At 38.3% G+C, this 25,649-nt stretch overlaps 1 protein-coding gene and 2 long non-coding RNA genes across 5 annotated transcripts in view; 1 reads left to right on the forward strand and 2 right to left on the reverse strand.

The window, feature by feature from the left end:
* adamtsl4 (ADAMTS-like 4) overlaps positions 1–25,649 on the forward strand; it is a 64,170-nt gene that overhangs the window by 5,904 nt on the left and 32,617 nt on the right. For 2 of the 3 annotated variants that reach the window (XR_014200723.1, XM_082150261.1), the window contains exons 3-5: positions 6–550; positions 1,754–2,405; positions 16,638–16,740. Coding sequence is in view for 2 of the 3 variants with exons in the window: in XM_082150261.1 (XP_082006387.1) it covers positions 6–550; positions 1,754–2,405; positions 16,638–16,740 (1,300 nt within the window). In the remaining variant the exon portion in view is untranslated. The remainder of the gene's footprint in view (positions 1–5; positions 551–1,753; positions 2,406–16,637; positions 16,741–25,649) is intronic. The other variant, XM_082150262.1, reaches the window with a different exon arrangement.
* LOC309484309 lies at positions 8,534–12,470 on the reverse strand. The gene is made up of 2 exons (XR_014200844.1): positions 12,374–12,470; positions 8,534–12,327 (listed from the first exon to the last, which is right to left on the reverse strand). It is a non-coding gene; the product is annotated as an uncharacterized lncRNA (long non-coding RNA).
* LOC309484264 lies at positions 18,103–19,562 on the reverse strand. Its single transcript, XR_014200798.1, has 2 exons — positions 19,446–19,562; positions 18,103–19,414 (listed from the first exon to the last, which is right to left on the reverse strand). It is a non-coding gene; the product is annotated as an uncharacterized lncRNA (long non-coding RNA).

Here is a 25,649-nt window from a genome sequence, read left to right on the forward strand (position 1 = left end):
GACAGGGGCCAGGACGACAGTCTCGTCAGGCAGAGGAGGAGGGGCTTGAAGGGGTGTGGGGTCCATGGAGTAAGTGGGAGGAGTGTTCTCAGAGCTGTGGAGTGGGCGTGTCTGAGAGGAGGAGACAGTGCATGCCGCCGCCCCAAACCCCGCCTCTTGTGTGGAACAGACCAGCTTATCTTCCACCGGGTGTCCCGAATAACACTCCTGTGATCTCTGCAGTCAGACCCTACTACAACTCATTGTATCCCATCAACGAGCCGCCTCCATATGGAGCAGGGGGTGCTGAGAGGCCTCCGTTCTTTTCCCCACCTCTCCCAGCCAATCAGAATCCTGGGATACCGCTTTACCGAAATGAAGCCGGCGGCGCTGGGCCAGTGCAGTTCGGCCCTCCCAATCAGGAGCCAGTTTCAGTCTATCGATCACCTTCCTCATCCTCTTCTCTTCCCTACGGGAGAGTTCCCGGACGGTCATCCAGTCACGGAAGAGCTGTAGGCAGTGGGAGCAGGAGGTCAGTTTCCACCAATAGGGATCCAGCGTCTGTAAGAAGGTGAGCAGGTTTGGTCGTCGTTAGTGGGGACCTTTCTGTTTACATGAGCATAGCTCATTACTAGATAATAATGAAACAATGAAAGGCTCCACAATGAAAATAAAATCAAAATTGCAATGTGACCAACAAAAGGTTGTGGTTTAAATAAAAAATATAGGGCTAGATTTACTAACAGCTTGTGCCAGCACAAACTCTATTTTGGCGTAAAAAAATAATACTGTCAGTATTTACTAAAGAAACGCAGTGAAAAAATTGCATTAAAAAGTCGTGGGCACAGTTATTTTTGCGGCTGACATTATTGCACGAGCATTTTTAGGAGTTTCGCTTTCAGATGCAAAATTTATGAGAGAAATTTATTTAAATGAATCTTGCAAGGTGATTTACTAAGGTTTGCGCTAGTCAGTTAACTGGCACGTCGTCAGTAGATCAAGCACAGAACTTTCCACTCCCGTTTGCACTTTTCTGGATTTTACGCTCTCACGCTAATTTGATAAATCTGGCCCATAGTCTGAATCTGCTGCATGCTTTTGAGTCAAGGAATGGGCGAAGCTTTGTCGTTTACTACACCTATTTAAGTGCATGTGAAGCTCATGATACAGGGCTTTCAGTGGCCAGTTTAGGGTTATATTGTACATTATGAATGAAGATATTTACTTCTTTCACATTCACACAATTCCAAACATTTCTAACTGCTACAATAGTATATATATAGTTATTATATAGTTATTATATAACTATATATATAAAATATATATATAGTTATTATATAGTACATCTTATAAAAGAAAATCTTCAGTATATAATATTATTAATACTGCTCTTCTAAAGTTTGGGTTTGGTAAGATTTAATGTTTTTGAAAGAAGACTCTTATGCACACCAAGTCTGCATTTATTTGCTCAAAAATTCAGTAAAAACAGTAATATTGGGAAATATTAGTACAATTTAAAATAACTGTTTACTATTAGAAATTTTATAGAAATAAAATAATAAATAATAAAAATGTATTCCTGTTATACAAAGCTGAATTTTCAGCATTGTTTCTCCAGTCTTCAGTGTCACATGACATTTTATTCTTTTAGCTTTGATCTCTTTATGTCTAACATGTTTTTTTTAGCTCAGTTAAAACCCCTAATGCTATATTTGTCATGCAGTCCTGTTTCTATCATACTCACGGCATGTTTTGTCTGTCCCTGTCACACCAGGTCTAGTTCTTCAATTCGCCCTGGACAGTTTGGGTACGGCAGAGTGCCATTCTCTCTTCCTCTACACAGACAAAATCGGCATGCGCGCCACACGCATCACCACAACACCACCACCGCAGAAAGTTTCGATGCTCTCGGTGTGAACTCCAGCTCACATGTGGACAAAACACAGGGAGAAGTAGAAAAAGCTATTACAGATGTGGCCAATGTTAACAGAGAACGAAAAGAGAAAGACCAGGCTGAAACGAAGACAGAGGCGGTTTCCACAACAGTAGAAGTGGAGAGTGAAGCTGCAGCCGATGGAGAGCCGCACAGACGAGCCGAGAGAGTGCGGGAACGCGATCGAATCGCACATTCACGGCCCCCGTCCCAGAGGCACGCGGCCCGTGACAGACGCATCGATGGCCGCGCTTCTCGCCAAGTCCCACACTCCTACACACACACTATCCACCGAGCACACACTCCCAGAGACCCTCCTCCCTACGGCGTCCAGACACCCGCAAACCCAAACCCTAACCCTGAGCCCTGGGTCCTGCAGAACGCTGCCCAGCCCTCCAGAAACGAAGCCGAGAGGGACTGGAGGCCTCCAGCATCGGCCCACAACTACAGATGCTCTGGCGGGGACAGAGAGTATCGCAGGTGCAGTCTGCAGGTGAGACCGCCACAAACTGGACATATGTAATACATGGGATTTTGATTTCTGTTGTTGGTGCTTCTTTTATAACATCAAGATTTAGATTTAAAACTTTAAAGGGACCAGATTATGGAAAATGTTCTCTTTTGAACACTTGTGAAAAAGAAGTACACTTTAGCATACTTTTAAAAAGAGTACTTATTACTTAAATATTAAGATTAAGAAATATTAAATATTTAATATTTAACAGGTGAGCGATATGACTAATCAAACGAACTGAGAAACTAGGTCAAGACTACAAACTCCATATGTCCATAAACATGACAGATATATGTACATTATTTAATACTTAGACTCTTATTATTGATTTCTATCAAGATGTGAAAAGAGTTTCAACCAGTATATTGCCTAGTACCCTACCTTTAAATGCAATTAACTGAAAGTTAAGGTGATTGTTTTGAGTAGGACTTAAGTACATCTTTACTTGTAATTTCATGATTAATTCTATTGTCTTTGAAATATGGTTAAAGTGTCCTGCGAATACTGACAAGCATTTATTTTTTTTTTTACTAAAATGAACTTTATTACCATTTCTCTTGAAACTTTTGATTACACAGTTGTAATGAAGTTGCAATATTAACTTTATATTAACTTTACATGTAATATCGAATTACACACTACAGTTAAAAATCTTTTTTTAAAATCTTCTTTAAAACACTACAGATGATTATAAAAACATGATTTCAACTTTTCAACTGTATGTGTATACACACTACAAGTGAACCATCATTATAATTAAGTGCACTTCTTTTCCATAAGGGTAATAAAACTGTTTGATGTAAAAAAAAATATATATATATATAATATATACAAATAAAAAAAATCTAACCCTAACTTTCAGAACTCAAAGCTCCCACAAACTCTGTTGAAACTATAAGCTACAAAAATGGCTCATTAAGAAATCATTATGATTGCAATGTCTTGATTAACATATGACATAATTACATATAAGTGTCTATTCAGTATTTATTTATGTGCTTGGCTCTCTTGGCTGATGTTGGAACTTTATTGGGACACGGATGTTAGCCAGTCATAAGAGCGGTCATTTGTCAAATGCAGCAAAAACAGCATGATAAATTTTATGGGTCAGAAAGAGCTTGGGAAGTTCTCGAATTTAAAAATAAATAAATAAAGTGTGCCTGTTTTGGTGCAGGAAACTCCAAATAATATTGTTAATGGTAAAAATGAACTGCTACAAAAGTATGGGTCCTTTAACTGGCTTTATAAATGGGCTAATCTGAGTTTAATCTGGTTCAGGCTTCCTAATACCAAATATTTACCATTCATATAATGACTTCAACTGCTGAAATGGAGTTTGCGTGTTTATGTGTTTATGAATGATGTCAGACTATCCACTCAGCCAGCAATGTTGGCTCAACCAGTGGTGTTATATTGGAGCAAGGCTAACTGACCAGTGGTAGATGAGGAGACTCTTGATTTTTGCTGTTCTGTTTGGTTATATAACAGCTTTAAATATGCTGGTGGGTCTAGTGTGACACTGTTTCACTTGCACTAATGTGCAATTAAAATGTTTCCCATTGGAAAGTCCCATGTTATCACTCAAAACGCTGTTTTGCTCGACATCAACCTCCCTGATTTAACCACAGTTTGGTGAAAGTTCGTCATCTGACATAAATGAAGCCAGTAGTAATTACCACTGTTTTTCTGAAAGATTTCATCAAACACTTTTAGCCCAAAGTGCGTTCATCACGTCAAAGTGTTGGATTTCCCCTCTTCCAGGAGCCGCTTCTCCATCTATCTCTTCATCTCTCAGAACCTTTTTCTTCAACTTTCCTTCCAGATTGACCTGGTTCATTTGAGCTGAGTCTCGTTCTCACTCCCCTGTTGAACACTCACTAGAGCCAGATTCTTTTGCAAATCATAAATCACCCAGTTCCCTTTAATCCAACTTTCCAGGATCAGCCTGGGTGGTGGTTATATTATACATCTCTGAGCCATTCCAGCGGCCCAGGGCAGCATGTCAGCTCTCAAAACCAGAGTTAGTCATTTTTGAACTGTAGTCAAGTTAATGTGGTAAAGCAGTTTCCTGCTGTTGGTGGCGTGATACACACACCGAACATGAGTGACACACTTTTAGGAGGATTACTTCAGATACATCCAAACAATGTTTGTGTTACCAGGACACGTCTCTCTCTCTTTTGGGCCGTGAACAAGTGCTAAAAATCTGAACAAGATCTCCGGGAGCAGGTTTGCTTCAGCTGCATTGTTTTCCATGTTTGTCTAGTCCGGTTGTATGAAAATGAAGGAAGAATTCACCCAAATATGACATCTTTGTCGTCATTTACTCAACCTCTTGTCAGCCACTATTATTTTTATATGCACATAAGTCATACGAGCTGCTTTATTTGGTGCTTTTTGGAGCTTGGCAGTATAAATTACTATTCCTCACTTTCACTGTATGGAAAAGAGCAGCTCTGACATTCTGCTCAGCATCTTCTTTTGTGTTTCATGGAGGAAAGACAGACTGGAGGAAAGAAAATGTCATTTCTTAATTGTTTTTAACGTGCACTTTTAGTGTACTTCAAATCTTAAAAGTATATTGTTAAAAAACGGAACTTTCAGATAATATAATATTATTGAAATAAAAGCACATTTAAGTGAACTTAAAGAGAGTACACTTCCATGAGTGTTTCTTAACACATTTAAGTGTCCTTTTTTAAAAATGTAAAAGTAAAAAAATATATACTTTAAAGTACATTTTAAATCAATATGTTTCAACAATCATTTGTCGTGCTTCAAAGAAGTACTCTTTTTTTGATGTACATAAGTCCTACTTAAGGTGGTCAAAATAGCACTCTAAAGTTCACCTAATTGCATTTAATATAAATTATAGGATATTTTCTTTTAACTGCAATCAATTGCAATCAACATGCATTTAATTTCACAAGGGATTCGTGTCTTTAAGTAGTTGGACGTGAGGGCCTAAAATCCCTGAGGCAAGGGATTCCTACATTACAAGACATTACAACATCTTATCTATTGCACTTACCTAAGCGTTTATGCTAAATATTTCACAATAGTTTCTGTCACAGCACAGAATTAGATATTTGTTATTGTAATAGTTACAACATCTCCCACTCCTTGTGTTCACTGCAAGTGAGATGTACAATGCAACTCAACAAAACTAGATTTGAACTGTTGTGCCTGCAGGTTAAGGGTTTAGGTAGCTAGGTTTTTTTGTTTTTTTTTGCCAGCATAAATCACAAGTGATCAGTCATAACTATCTACAGTAATGCTCAGTCAGCCATTTCCTTAGAATTGTACTAATTCCTTTAAAGGTACAATATGTAAGAATTTTGCATTAAAATATCCCAAAATCTCAAGGCCAGTGTTATATATTTTGTTAAGTTGATTACTTACAATATCCCAAATGTTTCCAACTATTTTTAAATCGTGAGAAAATTGCGATTTTATCCAAGGAAACGGGGCGTTAGAACAGGGGGGAGCTGGGAGTCGCCAGTCAATTGCGTCATATCCGCGTCACCCTCGGTTTCCGCTCGTACTGCGTGGAGTCCTGGACAAATGCGGAAGTTGTAGTTGTAGCGTCTATCAAGCAACAAACGTTAGCTTGTTTCGTGCTGTCGTTATGGTACACAATTATTCTTTACCGATTGCTGCTGGTTCTGTCGACAAAGCATGCTTAATTTTATATTTTCCAAATGTAGCATTCGGTAATAGTTATGTTTATGTTAGGAAAGTATTATTGCTTTAGATTTGTGTTTAGTTTATTGACATTGTTTATCACGTCTGGTGTTTATGGCCATGTAAATAAACATAGCATGTGTTATACATAAAGATTAATCAGTATTTTGGCAAATGATGTGGGCATGTTCGAATGTACTTTTACAACAATTGTTTAGAACACGTAAAACTGCGCAGCGTTATCACAACAATGAATTCAACAAATACAGTAACATCTATGATAACCAATTTAGTATTAAACCTTACTTTTCATGCGGTTAATTCATTTTAATGAAATAAAAGTGTGATGAGGTTTAAGAGTCAGGAAGGAAGAAGACAGGGGTTGGCGTGACTGGGACTCGTAGGCTACTTTATTAAAATAAAGCAAAACAAACAAAAGCCGCGCACAACGCGCATTCACCGTGGCAACCGCGACGGCTCAAAACAGTTCAAAAATGAGAGCTCGGATCCACCGGTTCTCTTTCTCTGCGTCCAATTTTCTCTCCAGTCTCTCTCTCGTTCCAGCGCGGCTTATAAGCTCTCCACGCCAATAATACTTTGCACTTGATCTACTTGCTCGTCTCTTCTCTCTCCCGTTACAGACCGCGCTGAACCACGCCCCCCTCGCCACAAAAAGCATGTCATTAAACGCAACATTTATAAAAATAGAACTTAGCCTCATCCATGAACATGATTTTTCGATTCCCGTCTGACTGATTTACATCCACGGTGGAGTTTAAAACGACAGTTCCCATCATTCCACGCTCCTTCACATCGTCATCAAGCTACGCCGTTGTTGTTGTTTGGAATGTAGCGCCCTCTAGCGGCAAAAATTCTTGCATATTGTACCTTTAAGTGTAACTTCACAGATTTTTAACCTGCTTTGTATTACAATGTCGGTAGTAAATGTTAACGAACAATGTTTACTCTTTCTTTCTGTTATCTTGACAGAGAAATTCACATTTATTTGTCGGCAAAAGTCTTTTGACAGCTCCAAGGCTTTCATGAAAACTACAGATTACTTCCTCATTTTATATTTCCGCCCACAGACAGTCAGATCGACAGAGGGTTATTAACAAAATGTATTATTCCAAGAGTATGTTTATCTCTGAAAACTGTATCGTACTTTGTCTGCTCATTAAACAGCTTTATGGTAAAAATGGAACACTATGGCAACAGCTTTCTTTCCTGTTCGCGAGGGCGTTTTGCTTCGGGGAGTTTGGCGGAACTGACGGACCGGCACTTTCTTTCCATTTTTTCCCCTCAGTTCGTTGTCATCCAGTTCTAAAAGTTGACTACAAACAAGGAGGTTTTTCAGATTTAAAGTTGTGGTGATCTCTCCATATTTACGATTCTTTGCGGCCTTTAGCTACTGCCTACAACACGTTGTCAGGGTTCTGTCACTTCGCTCTAGTTTGTTCTTGTTTGGTGACAGCACAGTCTTGTCATTGTGAGCGTGCGGTTTCGAATTCGCTCGGGCCGTACGCTCTTTTGTCTGCGTGATACGTTTGCAGTGTTGCCAAGTCTGCATTTTTTCTGAAGAATTGGGCTAGTTTTACACTGTTTCCGTGTGTTGTTAAAGCGAACACTGCCCCCTGCCCTGGCACTCGACTTTTGACCCCCAGAACGAGATTGTTACTGGGTAACCCCCGGAACACGACTGGGCTAGTTTTGGCAATTGCAATTGGGCTGGTTTTGTTACACAAACCTGGCAACCCTTGTTGTTGTATGTGCAGAGTGTGCTGTTCGGATGCCATGGACGGCAACATGCCCAGTGCATTATGGGTGTTGAAGTTTTCTACTTATTAAGACAACAGCCTTTTTTCTCTGTTTTCTCTAGTCAGGTAGCACCGATTTCAAAAAAAGTTTTCGCCTTTCTACTGCATAGGCAGCCAAGTTCCATTGAAAGGCCATTCTGTCAGCAGTTAGGCCTCTTAATTTTTTTTCAGTGAAATGGTTGCTAAGAACTTTTTAACAACTGAACACTTTGGTTGTAACTGGGCACTGAAACTCCACATGGAGGTGGAACCCAGGAAAAGTTCTCTATTGGCCGCTCTGAGGGCTGTTTGGCTATACATAGCAGTGTATGTGTGTGTGTGTGTGTGTGTGTGTTTATCTCAGTCTGGAGTGTGTGTTGAGGGAACTGTGAGATTACTGGTCATAGAAAGACAAACTCGCATGTTTTGACTGGATGTGGAGCTTCTGTACACTTGAGAGAACTTGATGACCATCTGTGCTTGATCTCTCTCTCTCTCTCTCACTGTTGTTTTACTTTCCTTAATATTAGATTAAATACATATTTAAGTTATGTCCTGAAAGAAGGAATAGGTTTGTTTTAAAAATACAAACCTCTATTATCTGGTTTGACAGCTGTGTTTTTGTCATCACAGTCTGATATTTATGAAAAAAATATTAAAATCATGCCAAATTAAAGTCAGTCTTCATCCTGAAGGTTTTTCCATGCTATGTAAAAAAAACTATTTGGTGTTCAATCATTTAGTTGTTATAGTTGTTGTTTAGGTTATTTCACTTATATTTTATGTAATAACTATGATATTGTAACACTGTCGTACAAAATCTAAAGATATTGTTTAAGGTTTTTTGGTAAGTTCCCTCAAGTTGGTATTTTAGTAGCTACAGAGCAATACCAGAAAAGCTAAATGCATGTGTACAAAACATTAATATTTTGTCAACCTCAAGATTTTCTTCTATATAAGGTCAGTTTGGCTCCATCCTGAATGCTGAATTCCTTTATTAATCAAATGTGAATGATATATTAGCCAATATTTATATTTCAGTATCTGAATCTGAATCTGAAATTGCAAACATTCCTGAAAACCTCTGAACATGATAAACCGATTCATCCAAAATTAATCCATAAATCGTACATAAACTTTGATTTTGGCTGTTTTCTTCTTCGTAATTAGTGCTACATTGTGCAATAGCTTGTTCTCTCTCTCTCTCTCTCTCTCTCTCTCTCTCTCTCTCTCTCTCTCTCTCTCTCTCTCTCTCTCTCTGTGTGTGTGTGTGTGTGTGTGTGTGTGTGTGTGTGTGTGTGTGTGTGTGTGTGTGTGTGTGTGTGTGTGTGTGTGTGTGTGTGTGTGTGTGTGTGTGTGTGTGTGTGTGTGTGTTTTTTTATTATGGGTTAGATATCTCAGGAATGTTATTGGGTGTACAACATTCTATTTGGAGGAATACTAAATTATAATTATATGTACTTTATCATCCGTGTCTGTGTGTACTTTGTGTGAGTGAGCAGTGGGGAACTGAGAGTAGAGGAGGAGAGGAAGTGAAATAGAGGAGTGGAGCGAAGGGGCTTTTGGGGTGTGTGACACAGTTACGCTGTAACGCAGTGAAAGACGGCACTGTTTAAAACACACACACACACACTCTCCAGAAATAGAGTGGGCAGAAAAACAGATAGAGGCAAAGAGAGGGAAAGAGTGAAGCAGAAATGAAGAAAAAAGATGAGAGTTTTTCTGAAAGAGGGAATGGAAAGAAAAAGAGAAAAGAGGAATGGAATGTAAAAGAGAAAGAAGATGTAAAGAAAGAAAGAGAAAGGTCTTTCTGTGTGAAGTCACTGAGCTAAGGGTGGGCTCAGCACTTGCTAAATAAACATTTACATTGCTGTGTCAAAGGCTAAATCTCTTCACAATGGCCTTTCAGAAACAAAAGAGGAAACTCATCTCAAATTTACCATATGATTCAAATGCTGACTGAGAAAACTCAGGGATTTGAACACGTGATCTGAAAATATGTGACGGTTATCCTGCAAAAACAAAAACTCTGACATATCAATGTCATTATTCCGATGTTAAACTAAGGCAATAGTTTGCCCAAAAATGCTAATTCTGTCACGTTTACTCACCATTTATTCATTTCAATGGATACTGGCTGTAATGCTCTACAAATGATCCACTGAAAAGCATCATAACAGTAGTCCATTCAACTTGTGCACTATATTCATTGTGTAAGGGGAGAAAAAAAAATCTACTTTCCCAAATAAATTAACTGGAAAAGAGCAACATCAACATTCTGTTAAAAGTCTCTTTAATACAGGTTTGAAGTGACATGAGGATGAGCTGAGGATGAGTAAATGATGACAGAATTCGCATTTTTGGGAGAACTAGTCCTTTAACAACGTTTTGAATATGACCAGAGGGTCCATTTTATCAAATGCACATCATGTGACGTGTCCCTGTCCAATCATTGTCCTCATGCTGAAGGGATGTTTTCCAATTTAAATACATTACAGATGCTGCTGAATTCCTGTGCTTTAAAGAGTTGGAGAGAGTTTCCTTTGTGGGGATTTAAAGAATTTAGACCATAATGCTGATATGGGACAATATATCAGGAATTTGTCAGGAAATGAGCTCAAATCTCAGCTGGGACTTGTTCAGACAGCTGTCCATCACCTGTGCAAACGACCCGTCGTCGCAAATGACTCAGTTCCCATGTGGGGTTTTGTAATCTTTTGTTTGCATTGTATTTCACAAACAGTTTATCCAATTTATTTACTTTAATGTTAAATTAGCTAAACTTGTGTTTCAGAATAAGTTTATTTAGTTTCCCTTTGATATTCTCTTGCTCCTTCTGCCTTTTTCTTCAGTTGTCCTCGTGGGAGGCCTAAAACGTTCATGTTTATTCTCTTCAGGTTGGGTTTGTAAAGGCCCACTGTTTTACAGCTGTTCTCCTCCCCTGACCTTCCCGCATCTTCTCTTTTCTTTTTCTGATTCTTCTCTCTTTTTGTACACTACAAAAAAAGTTTTTGTCTTGTTTTCCAGTAAAAATATCAAAATATCCTTTAATCAAGAAACACTTACGTACTTAATAAGGTCCTAGTATGCTTTTATACATGTTCATCTTTCTTTAGTGTGTAATGTTGCTGTTTGAGCATGAAGCTCTCCAAAAAGAGTTATTCTCTATTTCAGTGTCACTGTTTCTGAACTCCCTGAAACGCCTCCATTGTAGTCTTGAGTTTACTTCTGGGAACGAACACGTCACAATATTCCTCATTTGAATAATTCCTCCCCAAGGCATACGCAAATTAAAGGGGCGTGGCCTGGCTGAGTTAGTTAGTAGTGTGTGAAACCCCCTGGTAAGGGGCGTGACATTTCCCAAACACCCTCGAAGCGGTTGACCAATCACAACGCACTGGTCCAGTCGACCAATCAGAGCACATTGTGCTTCATGGAAGAGTTACTGACAAACTGGGAAGAGAGGTGCTGCAACAATATGAAATATGTGAAAAATAGCATTCAAGCATGAAAACCTATTTTACTAGACGTCAACAAAATACAAAATGGGAAAAAAGACTTAATTATTCATGCTTAAAACAAGATAAATCTGCCATTGGGTTAAGAAAAGTAAACTTATTTCAAAGGGAAAACAAGTTTATTGTTTGCACCCCACTGGCAGATATTTTTTGTAATAAGTGAAAAGTTTTGACACATTTTTCAGAAAACAGGACTTTTTATATTATAGATATTTGTACTGGAAATCAAGACTAAAATACAGAGGAAGCACAAAATCATTTTTGCACTTTTTGGGACTAACCTTGTTTAACACATACATATCCGTGCTGGATTTACTCTGCATTACTTTTAAACAAACAGACACAAACTTACAGACGTATGTCATTACCCACATATTAAAAACACGTGTATGTTACTTCATCACACACATACATACACACACACACACGTGGACACAAAGAAAGAAGTGTATAGCCAACATTCTTTATGTGCCGCACAAATGAGCCCCACATGTTCACACACTCTCACATACAATGAGAGCTTCTGTGTAATCTAGTTAGTGGCGTTTGCTTAGTCAAGCATCACTATTACTATTTATATTACTCTTATTTCTACTCTCGCTCAAGGCTCTTGCTCTAAGAATTCAACTTTGTTGAGTAACTCATCCTGCTCCGTTTGTACATCAAATTTAGTGGGTGGATTCTTTTGACTTGGGCCAGTAAGTAACCATTGAGCAATCACTCAGAACACCTCAGCAACCACACAGAAACGTCCTGGCAACCACAACGCCACATCATTAAAAACAAATACTCTGGCCATCACTTTTGGCCATCAGTCTGCTATACTGTTAAAAAGATCTCATTGATTTACATTACAAGCTACCAGAATTTAATCTTACTTTCTGACCACATACATATCAGCATCTGCGATATCAGCAAGTTTGGCACATAGAATATGTGCACATGGAACAGCACATAGAAACATCATTTCATTTGTGTCTATTCAGGTGTTTTTAGTTTCTTGTTTTCTTGAAGTGTGTTTGTGCATGTTTCAGCATGCTGCTTTGTTAAGTGTGTTTACACTGACCAACTGCTTTTGTCAGCTGGACACTGAGAAAAACAAAAGAATGAGGTATTCAGGGACAAAGAGGAAAGATGTGTGTGGAGAAAGTGTGTGTGTGAGTGAGTGACAGCTGTTGTGTCATTAGTGTTCACAACTTGTGTGAGAAAAATCTTGAGCTCCCACCACATTTATCCGCCATGGATGCATCTGAGCCAGCCATACATTCATTGTGTGTGTGTGTGTGTGTGTGTGTGTGTGTGTGTGTGTGTGTGTGTGTGTGTGTGTGTGTGTGTGTGTGTGTGTGTGTGTGTGTGTGTGTGTGTGTGTGTGTGTGTGTGTGTGTGTGTGAACGCTACACCATGATTTCCCACTGAGCTTGTAAGCGCTTGGCTTCCCCTGGTAATAAGATCCGATTGAGCTGCTATTTTGTGTGTGTGTGTGTGTGTGTGTGTGTGTGTGTGTGTGTGTGTGTGTGTGTGTGTGTGTGTGTGTGTGTGTGTGTGTGTGCGCGCGCAGATGCAGTCTGACCTGTGTGTGCCCCTGTTTGACAGTGGCCCTATTAACGAGGAAGTGAATGTGGCCTAAGGAAAGGCAGTAAAGCATTAGCGCTCTCTCTCTCTCTCTCTCTCTCTCTCTCTCTCTCTCTCTCTCTCTCTCTCTCTCTCTCTCTCTCTCTCTCTCTCAGCTTGAGTTCTAGTTTTGCTTCATTACAGGAGCTCCTCTGAACTCTCTGGCTGGTAAATATCCACTATATATCAGCTCTGTCTGTGTCGTCCTTCTGCACTCTTAGCAAGTAAACGTGTCCTTAGGGTCGGTTCTCACAAATGCTTTGCCTGTTTTCATTTGGTATGCTTAGCTTTGTGTTTTCTTGTATAATTCTTTCAAAGGATAAAACCACTGGTCACACTTTAGTTTGAACACATATTCTCTATTAACTACGACGTTTGTCTCAATAAACTCCTAATTTACTGCTCATTAATAGTTAGTAAGGTAGGTATTGGGTGGGATTAAGGGATGTAGAATATGGTCATGCAGAATAAGGCATTAATATGTGCTTTATAAGTACTAATAAACAGCCAATATCCCAGTAATATTAATACCCGCGTGCAAGCAGATCATCTACGGGACAAGCCGGATTCACCATATCTTTATGTACACAATAATAATCTTTTACATTGTAATCCTTTTATTTTTAATATTTTAAAATGTTTGTGTGCTGCTGTGCGTCCCTGTGTGTGTAATGAGAAGAGTGTACGTGCGTTGTGAACCGGCCTTTTGGTGCACATTACTAATGCACTCTTTAAATAACAAAATAAAATATTGCACCATTGATTTTAGACCAGGTTTCAGTTGGTCAATGGCTCAGTCTATTTCAGTTGCCTCTAAATAGCAACGCACCAACAATGTGCCAGAACACACCTCGTTCTCAGACCAGCAGCCCATGGGCGCACAGATGGGTGCAAATGTATTTGCTATTTAAACAATGTGGCGCAGGACATGAAAATGATAACTTACTACATAAAGCATACTTCAAAAATATACTTTAACTTATTTCACCCCAAAATTTCCTGATTATTTACTCACCCCTAAGCCGTATATATGACTTTCTTTCCTCAGCAGAATAGAAATTAAGCTTTTGGAGGAAAAACTTTCGCTAGGGAAGACCCTTATCCGTCGACTGGGGTTGTGTGGATTAGGAAACTGAACAGGTGTGTGGAATTAGGAACCATGGAACTTATTTAATAAACCAAGGAGATTAACTAGGAAACTAAGGAAAACAGGAAAGTTGGGTTTAGAGCAAAATTAATTTTTATTGTTTGTCATTTTATATCTTTATTCATAACAATCATATGTTCTGGGGTTTCAAACCTTACCCAATATTCTGAATGTTTATAAATATTCGTCAGCATTGATGTAGCCTATGAGCACTAAACCCCTTGAATAAACGGAGCTCGAGTTTTCCCGAGCAAACACACTCAGACGTTGCAGACGTGTTGTAAATATTTAGGGAAGGTTTGTGGATAGCCACAGTGTGTTTGGTGTGCATTAATGGGACAGTGTTTGGTCATTAATGGCCATGTCTGCTGTGGTCTGACACCTCAGTGACCCTGCGACTGCTTAATTTCACCCTCGTTTCGGTGCGCAGCTGCCTCTGCCTGTCCCGCCTCCTGCTTTAGTGTCCTGCAACATCCCTCCTCTTAATCTCTCCCACTGTGGGTGGTTCCTGTCGTGTTCAAGAGGGACAGGGAAAGACAGGAAGAGGAAAAAGGCAACAGAAAATAAGCTGTGTTTCCTGATGTCATTGGCATCGTGAACGAACACGTGGATCTTGAGAGGAGCATCTGGTTCAAACCAGAGCTGTGCTCTAGCACTCTCAATGCTGATATAGGCTTGATTTATGATGCCATATGTTTTTATCCTGATGGTTGTGGTTTGGGAATTGCAAGGAATTTATCGATTCTGGTTCAGTTTCCACTTAACAATTGTAGTTCTTTAACCATGTAAATTGTACAAAAAAATTTTTGGGAAAAAATCATTTTTGAAATGGAACGCTTTATTAATCCTTTAGGATTTTTTATTTTTTTTTACCATATTTGATACATCAGGCTTTTATGGCTCAAATAGTTTGATATAGGGCCCTATCATACACCCGGTGCAATGCAACATCAGGCGCGATGCAAGTTTTTTGCTAGTTTCAGCCTGACGCAGTTTTCATTTTCACGCCCTGCACCACGTTGTTTAAATAGCAAATACATTTGCGCCCATCTGTTCGCCCGGCTGCTGGTCTGAAAACAAGGTGTGTTCAGGCGCATTGTTGGCACGTTGCTATTTTGAGGGAACGGAAATAGACTGTACAGTATATATATTTTTTGTTATTTAAAGAGCGCGTTAGTAATATGCGCCTATAGGCGGGTCCACAACGCGCGTACACTTTGTCCCGTAGATGGTGTGCTTGCGCTTTAACCTCGCGCACCAGCTGATCCGTTTCCTCACTAGAGAAGCGTTCAGTTTTTTCGCTTGCAAATTCCGTCATGTAAATAGCGAATCCGCCATGGCGCGAGCGCAACTGGCTTTTAAAGGGAATGGGACATGAGACTCTGATTGGTTTATTGCACATTACGCCCAAAACACACCCATTACTCATTAAGAGAATAGGGACGACCCTTTTAGAACATTCGCCGGAAGCGCCAACCATTTTTCCCGTCGTTAAACTAGACCATGTGCTTAGATCGTTAAAACAGGGCCTATAGTGTTAATATATGACTCTCATAGTCAAGGAGGAAAAAACACCAAAATTTTGTCCGAAGCAAAATATACAGTTTGTTGCAGATGCTGATAATTATGTGACCAAAAAAGTAAGATGATAATATTTAATAAAAAAAAAACAATTTTAAGAACAAATTTTAACATGATTTTTTCTCAAATAAAATAAAAATATTTATGAATAATCAAGTAAACCTAAGTTACTTAAGGTTATTCTTATGTTTACTTTATAAAATCAGTAAAGATTTCACAGCAAAAATCACGACCTGAAGGTGGACGTTTTTACAATTATACAAAAAAGCCTTTTACGTGCAAATAAAGTTAACTATCAAACTATCAATCGGACGACAGAAGGCATGTAGTAGATTGTGTGCAACAGGTTTTTCAGCAAGTTTTGATCATGTTGATGATTTAGAGACCTTAGAAATTAGTGTATCAAATATGATACAGTGGGCTTTATAGGGTTAATGGTTCTGTTAATAATTTGGAAGAATGGAATTCAGTGCTTATTTTTAATCTTTCAAACAAAGTTTTTAATTCTTGTTTTGACAAACTTTATTTTTCAAAAAGGTTTTTTTAATTCTCAAGCGTTTTGTCAGTTTTTCATTCCTTAAAATGTGTGTCATTTCGCGTTGTCTTCTTCAGGGCTCTTGGCTTTCTCTGACTCCATAAACATTGGCCTCCGTCTGTCTCTCCCTCTCTAGAGATTTATGGGAGTGTTTCCAGGTTCACCATTATTTCCATATGGTAGCCAATGTATCACTCTCTGTCACAGTTTTACCCAAAGCTTGCACACACACACACACACACACACACACACACACACACACACACACACACACACACATTGTCATGCTTGTCGAAGTGAGACACTATAACTTTAGTCTCTCTCTCTCTCTCCCTCCAGGCATGTCCAGGTGCTCCAGTAAACTCCAGGGCTGAGCAGTGTGCAGCGTTCAACAGTCAAGAGTTTATGGGACGCGTGTATGACTGGGAGCCTTTCACAGAAGGTTAGAAACGGAAATTGAAGGGGTATAAAGGGAAAAAAGAAGCAATAACAGAGGTGTGGTGGAATATTACCCTGCTTCTTACCTTGTGGAGCATTTGGAGTTTATTGTTTAATTATCAAGTTTACTGGACATCTACTCACACCACATTTTCCATTTACCTCACTATCATGTTCTTTTGCTGTTAAGTTGTGAGGTACAAATGTGACCCTGGACCATAAAACCAGTCTCAAGTTGCATGGGTATATTTGTGGCAATAGCCAAAAAACATTGTATGGGTCAAAATGATCGATTTTTCTTTTATGCCAAAAATCATTAGGATATTAACTAAAGATTATGATCCATGAAGATATTTTGTAAATTTCCTACCTTAAATATATCAAAAATTGATTTTTTGTGAGTGAATGCAGCAAAATCGCCAACAGAAATGGACAACTTTAAAGGCGATTTTCTCAATATTTAGATTTTTTTGCACCCTCAGATTCCAGATTTTCAAATAGTTGTATCTCTGCCAAATATTGTCCTATCCTAACAAACCATACATCAATTGAAAGCTTATTTATTCAGCTTAGGGTCACAAATGAGCTCTGTTCCAAAACCTAGTGTGCTGGCTACCTAGAAAAGATTTTAAGGAACTACCGTTCAAAAGTTTGGGGTCGTTAAGTTTTGTGTTTTTTTATGCCAAAAAAGTGTCATATGTTCACCAAGGCTGCATTTATTTAATTCAAAATATTATTGCAATTTTATTATAAAACTCTTTTCTATTTGAACATATTTTAAAATGTAATTTATACCTGTGATTAAAGCTGTATTTTCAGCATCATTACTCCGGTCTTCAGTGTCACTTCAGAAATCATAATAATACGCTGATTTACTGCTCAAGAAACTTTATTATCAATGTTGATAATCAGGATGAATAGAAAGTTCAAAAGAACAGCATTTATTTGAAATAGAAATATTGGTAACTCTTTATAATAAGTTTACGGTAACAAAGCACTTATAAATCATGTCCAATAAAGTTTGGTTTAAAGCACTTAATTAATGGCATTTTTCCCATTTTCCGTGGCCTAATCTAAAGTGAAAAATATTTACGTTAATAAGTTGTTAACAAAGCATTATCTAACTCTTTATGAGCTAATTAAACAATACTAATTTGTTAATTACAGCAACAATGAATGAACCGAATGAACTCTCTCAATGAAAGAACTCACTGTTTGTATATAGTCTATTAATGTATTAACTACAGTTTATAAACTATTAATTAAATAGTTTGCAAATTATTTGTATATACTTTATTAATGTATACTTATTATGAAGTGTTACTGACATCTTTTGTAACATTATAAATGACTTTAATGTTAAAATAAATTACAAAAAAAGAAAAAAGAAAAATTTGGTTTTTGATTATACAACTATTTTATCTACCAAATCAACATGGTGGAGTATTTTCGGTTCTGTTCAACAAGTTTTGCCATTTCTAAACTAATTCTGCCGATTTTTCTTCACAATCAGCGTAGAAAATGTGAAAAATGTGCACAGATTCAGTTTAGACTGGCCTGGCCTTAAACAGTCAGTGATTCTCAGAAAGCTCAGAACTAGCAGATAAGCAAGAATAAAGGCGTTTTTGAGAGGCTGTAAATGACCTGAGCCTTAAGAAGACAAAGTAGATGTAGAATGAATGAAGGAAGGAGGAGGGGGGTGACCACAGGGGTCATGGGTATTACTGTACAAGCAAAGCGTCTTTGTGAGAGAGAAGGATAGAGAAAGAGAAGTTAAAGAGAAACACAGAGTTAAAAACAGAGGAATGTGTGACGGACCCTTATAAAAGTCACAGAGACAGAATGCATGTACCGGACCACGACTATAAATCAACAATACAGAAAGAGGAGAGAAAGAAAAAGAGGGACTTATAGTGCGGAAATCGGATGAGGGAGGAGGAGTCAGAGAGGACAGAGGTTAGGGAGTCATAGCAACCGAATGAAAAATGCTGCTGTTCGGGATGGATGGATGGATGGGATGAAAGGGTCTGTGAATGAGAGGAGAAAGACCTGAATGGAGAAAGAAAGGCCTGAATAGTAAGTGAGAGGCTTGAAAAAGGGGGAAGTGAGGACAGACATTACTGAAGTGACATTCAATCTACTGCTGAGGAGAGAGAGCCGTCTGGCCCACTATGGTGTGCGAGACGCCCTCTCTGACAGATGACCACAAATATTTAGGACTGAACCTTAAATCTTCAGTTTAGATCCTTGCAGTCTTAAATATTGAGTATAGAATCTTGATTCTTGAGTTTAGAACCCTGAATCTTTAGTTTAGAATCTATTATCTTGAGTTTAGAATCTTGAATCTTTAGTGTAGAACCTTGAAATTGAATTTAGAATCATACATACTGAGTTTAAGCTAAGGATCCTTAATCTTGAGTTTAGAATCTTCAGATAGAATCTCGAGTCTTGAGTTTATAACTTTGAAACTTGAGTTTGCAATCTTGAGTGTAGACACTAGAATTTTGAATTACAATCTTGAATTTAGAATCTTCCATTTTGAAAACAGAGTGTAGAAAACTAAATCTTGAGTTTAGAATCTTGATTCTTGAGTTTAGAACCTTAAATCTTGAGTGTAGAACCTTGAATTTAGAATCTTAAATACTGAATATAGAATATTTAATAATGAGTTTAGAACTCTGAATATTGTTTAGAATCTTGAATTTATACGTTTGAGCTTAGAATCTTGGGCAACACTTTAGATTGGGGTCCGATTCAAACTATTAGCTAGTTGCTTATTAGCATGCATATTACATATTGCATATTACTAGGATATTGGCTGTTTATAAAGTACTTATAAAGCACATATTAATGTCTTATTCTTTATGACCATATTCTACATCCCTCAAGCCCACCCAAAACCAAACTTAACAACCCTACTAACTATTAATAAGCAGCCATTTGGAGTGTATTGTGGCAAAAGCATAGTTAATAGTGAAAATTGGACCCTAAACTAAAGTGTGGCCAAACCTTCAGTTAGAATCTTTCGTTTATTACCTGCAAACTTGAGTTTAGAACCTCAAGAACCTTGAATTTAGAATTGTGAATACTGAGTTTAGACACTTCTATCTTGTATTTGCAATCTTGAGTTAAAGTATTGAATCTTGAGTTTAGAACGTTAAATCTTGAGATAAGAACCCTTAATTTTGTGTTTCGGGTAGATTCTTCTGTTGGAAACTTGAGTCTTGTATTTGGATCATTGAACATTGAAGTTATTTTTTGATGAGGTGCTGCTAATGAATTGTTGCAGCTGCTGTTTTGTTTGTATCTGTGAATCTTTTATAACTGAGCTTTTTCTCATCGTGATTCGGAGAGTCTTTATCTCGCAGCTGCTTCCAGTCATATTCAGTAAATCATTTATAGATGAGGAAAAGCTTGTGTGACATTAAAGGAATAGTTTTATACAAAGAGAAAGGAGATTACATGATATTTACTCCAAACCTAAGTAGGGCGCCAGCTTTAATCCTATTACAATACATAATCAACTAATTGAAATCATATACAATACAATGCAGATATGTTTGGCACATTTTATTTTTGGGTAGATTGCTGTAGATTGTTTGCTTTGAACTACAGATCAATTCAGTCTAATGTTTGTTTAAGGGTAATTCAACTGATATTGATGTATTCGTCTAGCAAATGCTTTTATCCAAAGTGACTTATAAAAGGATTGCCTCAGAACAAGTGATTCATCCCGAGGAGATTATGTAACATGAATTGGGCCAATACACACTTCCTAAATGACTTGGAAAAGTACAAGCTAGAACAGAGATGTAGGTGTGACACTGTAAAATAGTGCTTTGTGGTTTAAGGGTAAGGGTGAGTCAAATGCATTTCTTGAATGCTACATTAATCTGGATGCATTTCAAAAATGCTCTTCCTCCACATTAGCATTTTCACAAACGCACATTTTCCAGAAGTTTCTTGTCCACACTGAAACATCAGTAAAACACTAAAATCATGTGCAAGTGTAAAATGTAATAAAGGCTCATGATGATACTCAGAGACTAGAGCGGAGCTAACTGGTAAATTAGACTCTTGCCGTATCCGGTCGGCAAAACAGCAAAAACGTTCTTGCAAAGGAAGGATTCGAGCGCCGTCTTCTGTTGCTCTTTTAGATAAAAAGCCAAGTCTAACTTGGTCATTGTAACGGCCAAAGCCGTTTCAAACAACTGGTGTTCATCCATAGCCATCTTGCAATGTTTACTAATGACTTCGACGTCACAGCGCTGTCGTCATCTGTTTAGCTTGCCTCTGGCCCGCCTATATCAGATAACCCGATGTGATTGGTGCAGCTCGGATACAAGGGCATATTTAATGAGCATCATTACTCAACGCCAGACTAACTCGCTGAGCAAATTCAATTTGTGCTCTCGCGAGAACTCTGGATTTCCAGGGTACGTTTACACGACAACGATGTCCTAAAAACAGAAAAGTTTTTCCTTTCGCTTACAGGCACCAATGTTGTCAAAACGATCCCCGTTCAAACAGATCTGCCAAAATGATTAAAAAACTCTGTATTCTGCTGCCAGACCAGTAGTTGGCAAAGTCACTTTAAAGTGCACCTGTAGTCAATAATTGTATCCCTTAAAACTCATCTTTGATCACTAAAATGACATATTTAAACTTTTTGTCCTGTGAATTTTTTTTTAATACATGCCTTAAAATAGCTTGAATTTTAACTCTACACCCCTTCCTCATTTAGTATACGTGGATCCATGATTATGCTGTTACGGCCACAGCCATGACATAAAAGAGGGACATTAACAAAACTCGTTTCAATAGAGGAATTTATTATCAAAAGAACATAAATATAATTGTGGGAGGAAAAACAATCGGGGATAACAAAACATCAACAAAAGAGAGCAGGACCGCCACCGAAATCCCGCCGCCCAGACATGGCAATGAGGCTTCTTATATCCCTCACTCACACGGTTCACATGTGCAGGAAATCAGTTCCTAATAAAACAAGAACACACATAACAAGAACACTTCCACCCCCTAGAGGACAGACAAATCATTACACAAATAAAACAAATCAATCAAAAATACATGCTAATTAGCCCCGCCTCCACTCACTCACACCAGCTCAGAGATCCACTTTACAGCCTCAGACACATAACGGTAATTAATATGATTAGCCTTTTCTTGACTACATTATCAAACAGCTAATAATGTGTTGCTAATGTTACACAAACCTTGTTCCCGTTCGCCATCTCAGAGTCAGGCAGCTGCCTTCTAACAATCATCAGTGGAGAAAGGCATATAGTTCATCATAACATCGTAATATACATCATAGGCTACACCCGCCCGCTATATTGCTAAATCTACCCGATTTTCATATCAACAGAAATATATACCGGGATAACCTGGCTTCTCTCGAGACACCCCTTCTAGTTCGCTGTTAATGATCTGGGCTGGATTTTCCGATAACATTGTCTCTCACCGCACTACGACGACTCCAGAGGTTTAACTTAACTAAAGGTATATCATTTCTAGGCATGTTCTCCGAACTATACCTTAGGAAGTTTAGCTTAGGATATACCTTCTTGCGTGCGACGTTACCAGGTGCTGTCCGGGGCGATGGTGCTGAATCTGTTGATATCGATGGCTCGAGAATACATTTTTCACTCATGCAGGGGCAGCTTCACTGTGTTTTGTGAGAAAGCGATGTTACTTATAAAATAATCACTTCAGAAATAGTGGAAATTGCATTTGTTAGGATGGTGGGATATTATAAAAAATATTCCAAACTATAATAGCCTAGCCTATTTTACAATTGTATCATATATTGCTGCCACAATACCGGCCCATTACAACTGATTATGTTATTTCTTCTTTTTGGTGGAGCTGTGATGAATTTTGTTCTTGTAAAAACTTTCCAGCATTTCAGTAATAAAAGTGTACATCTTTAAAATGCATGCAAATTACAGTGAAGCACAACAGTTATGGTAGCCTACGTACGGTGCTCGGCAGTGATCAAAAAAGATTTAAACAGTGAAGTTTGAAGTGATCTCTTCCTGTACACTTAGAGATGTGGATTGGGGCGACAATTAAATTACACGACCTTGGTGTTTGTCAAAAAACAGTAGGCCATTTGGACTGGGGATTTTTACGCGGGTGTTGGAAGAAAAACACTGACATTCTGGATTCTGACGGCAATAAAATCAAAGAGTAACCTAAATGTTGAAAATACCGTACGACCCTATGAGAAACAATTACCGTCCGAATAGGGCTTTCACTGGCCTTTGAAAGGGGTCCGCGGATGGCGCCGTCTTTTAGCACAACTATTCGCTGTGTATCGCTGCTATAGTTTGAGCAAACTACCACCTAAATCTTGAAGTAGAAAACCCTACCACCAAACTACCCACCACAATCATTCCCTTTAAATAGACTCCTAAGCCTTTACTGCCTAATGGTTTGCTAGCTGATTACCTTTGGATAATATAATGAAAAAGCTAACAGCAATCAGTGTAATGACAATTTTATTCTTTGCATGAAAACACTTGAATTAGTGTAATTGAGCACTGGGTGTATTACAACTTCAGAATAATATTAGTATAGAGGGTCAACAGTGATAAGGTAAAGCTAAGAGTGGTCCAGACAAACCTTCCGAAGGCATGACTTACAGAAGGTATACTTAACTAAGAACGTTTCGGGAAACACGTATTAACGATAAGGCACAGCTTAAGGTATAACTTAAAAATGACGTAGCGTTAAGAAGGTTTCGGGAAATCTAGCCCTTCTAAAGTCTGCCGTCATGTTGACCTCATTGGTTACAAGGTAGTTTGTGACGTCAGAAACACCAGCGATTTCAAACCGCATTTTTTGAGACTGTCTTTGGTTCACTGACGGTTTAAGGAGAAAATTCTTATCAATGGTGTTGACTTATGTCTTAAAGCATATTAAAAACACCACATAGACATATAAACAACATTAAAAACTTGATTTTAAACACAGGGGGACTTTAAGAAAAACTATGCACCTATTGACTGCGCATTACGTCACCATTTTCATAAATTCACGTTTTGTAGTTTACACAGAGACTTTCAAAAGTTTGCATAGTTGAAAACAATGTCTTGGAAACAGCCCACAAGCAACTACAGCAATTGCAAATTACAGAGCAAAAACATTGTCTCAGTGTGGATGGAAGACCAAAACATAGAGAAAAGGATGCGTTTGCAAATGTATCTGGCTTAGTGTAGACATAGCCGAAGATAGAGCTGAAAGCTTAAAATTGAAAAATGTGGCAGCACAGAGCAGACGTAGGACGTATGGATGGAATTCAGTATCAGATGTAGTTCACTTTTCTACATTTACTTTTACATTTATTCATTTTGCAGACGCTTTTATCCAAGGCGACTTACAAATGAGGAATACAGCAAGCGATTAATCGTGAAGAGGCAAAAAACCACAAGTGCTTAAAATACAAGGTTTCAGACATTGCTTAGAGTATCATAATCTAGAATAGGGAGGGATTAAAGTTAGGTGAAATCACAGATTTAAATTTTTATGATGAAGAGATTTCTACAAAATCTTTATCAGACAGAGTTCAGTATTGTAGAAAGTTCACTATTGAACAGGGTCCAGCATCAGACACAGTTCAGTATGGGACAAAGCTAAGCAGCATGCAGAGCTCAGCATCAGACAAAGTTGAGTCCAGTTGAGACAGTGCTGATTATCCCACAGGGTTCGGTATCAGGAAGAGTTCCGTGTAAGAATTCAGTTACACTGAAATGACAGAGACATCCACCCCTCTGTTTATAATGTGTTCTGAAACTGCTTTTATGTAGAAATGAAATCAAAACAAACGCACTCAGGGGTATTCAGGCCATGAGCTGTTGTGAAAGAGGCGACACTGGGACTGTGTGTGTGTGTATGTGTGCTGTGGGTTAGGAGGTACAAGAATGTGCTCCGATTTATTAGAAGTAAAACTCTTGTAGGTTCCAGCAGTTATGTGAGCTATTGTTGGACAGGACATTGGGGGTTTGGCTGTATGGTGTGTGTGTGTGTGCGTGCACATGCTTTTGTTTTGTTGTCCCTTGGAGATCATTTTTTTGGCCAGCTCAACTCTAAAGATCATTATGTGATTGTGATTTGTGTGTGTGTGTGTGTGTGTGTGTGTGTGTGTGTGTGTGTGTGTGTGTGTGTGTGTGTGTGTGTGTGTGTGTGTGTGTGTGTGTGTGTGTGCAGTAATTGTTACTGCATGGTGCTGCTGTTCAGTTCTGCGTATGATTTGGCTTGTTCTCAGTGTGCCCAGGGTTTTTAAGGGACATTCTTAAGAAAAATATTCATTGAAAAATGTAATTCTGTCATTACAAAAAGTAATTTACTTAAAATATTGCCACCCATTCTAGTTTTCCTTGGTGCATTCATGAGAGAAACAGCAATGTCCCATACAGGAAAATACATAGTTGGATATTTTCTATTAATCAGTTCACAAATCCATTTTAAATTATTCTTTTGACAAATCAGACTGATCTGCTTCACTGGAGGGGAAGATTTTTAGTGAATAATTACTTGCGTTTTGGTTTGTTCCTCACAAAAATCATGCAAATTACAACTGTTTATGCTACAGACTTATTGGGCCTCATTCATGAAACACGAACAGAACAAATGTTAATCGTTCATAAAGCCGTGTGATGTAAATTTTTGGATTCATGAAAGTCTTCGTATTTTCACGAACCCTGTTCCCATTCCACACGTAAATGGTGCATAAGACCTCTTAAAGTTTTGTGTTCTTTTAGGCAAACTGATGACTGCATTTTGATAACACTATGCAACATAATAATATTTCATGAGTTTGTTTGTCCATATACCTAGGCGATCTTAAACTATTGAGGTTGCATGTCATAAGACCTATTTATGAATGAT

This window comes from Leuciscus leuciscus (genome assembly GCF_965113295.1).
Source record: "Leuciscus leuciscus genome assembly, chromosome: 20".
Lineage (NCBI taxonomy): Eukaryota > Metazoa > Chordata > Actinopteri > Cypriniformes > Leuciscidae > Leuciscus > Leuciscus leuciscus.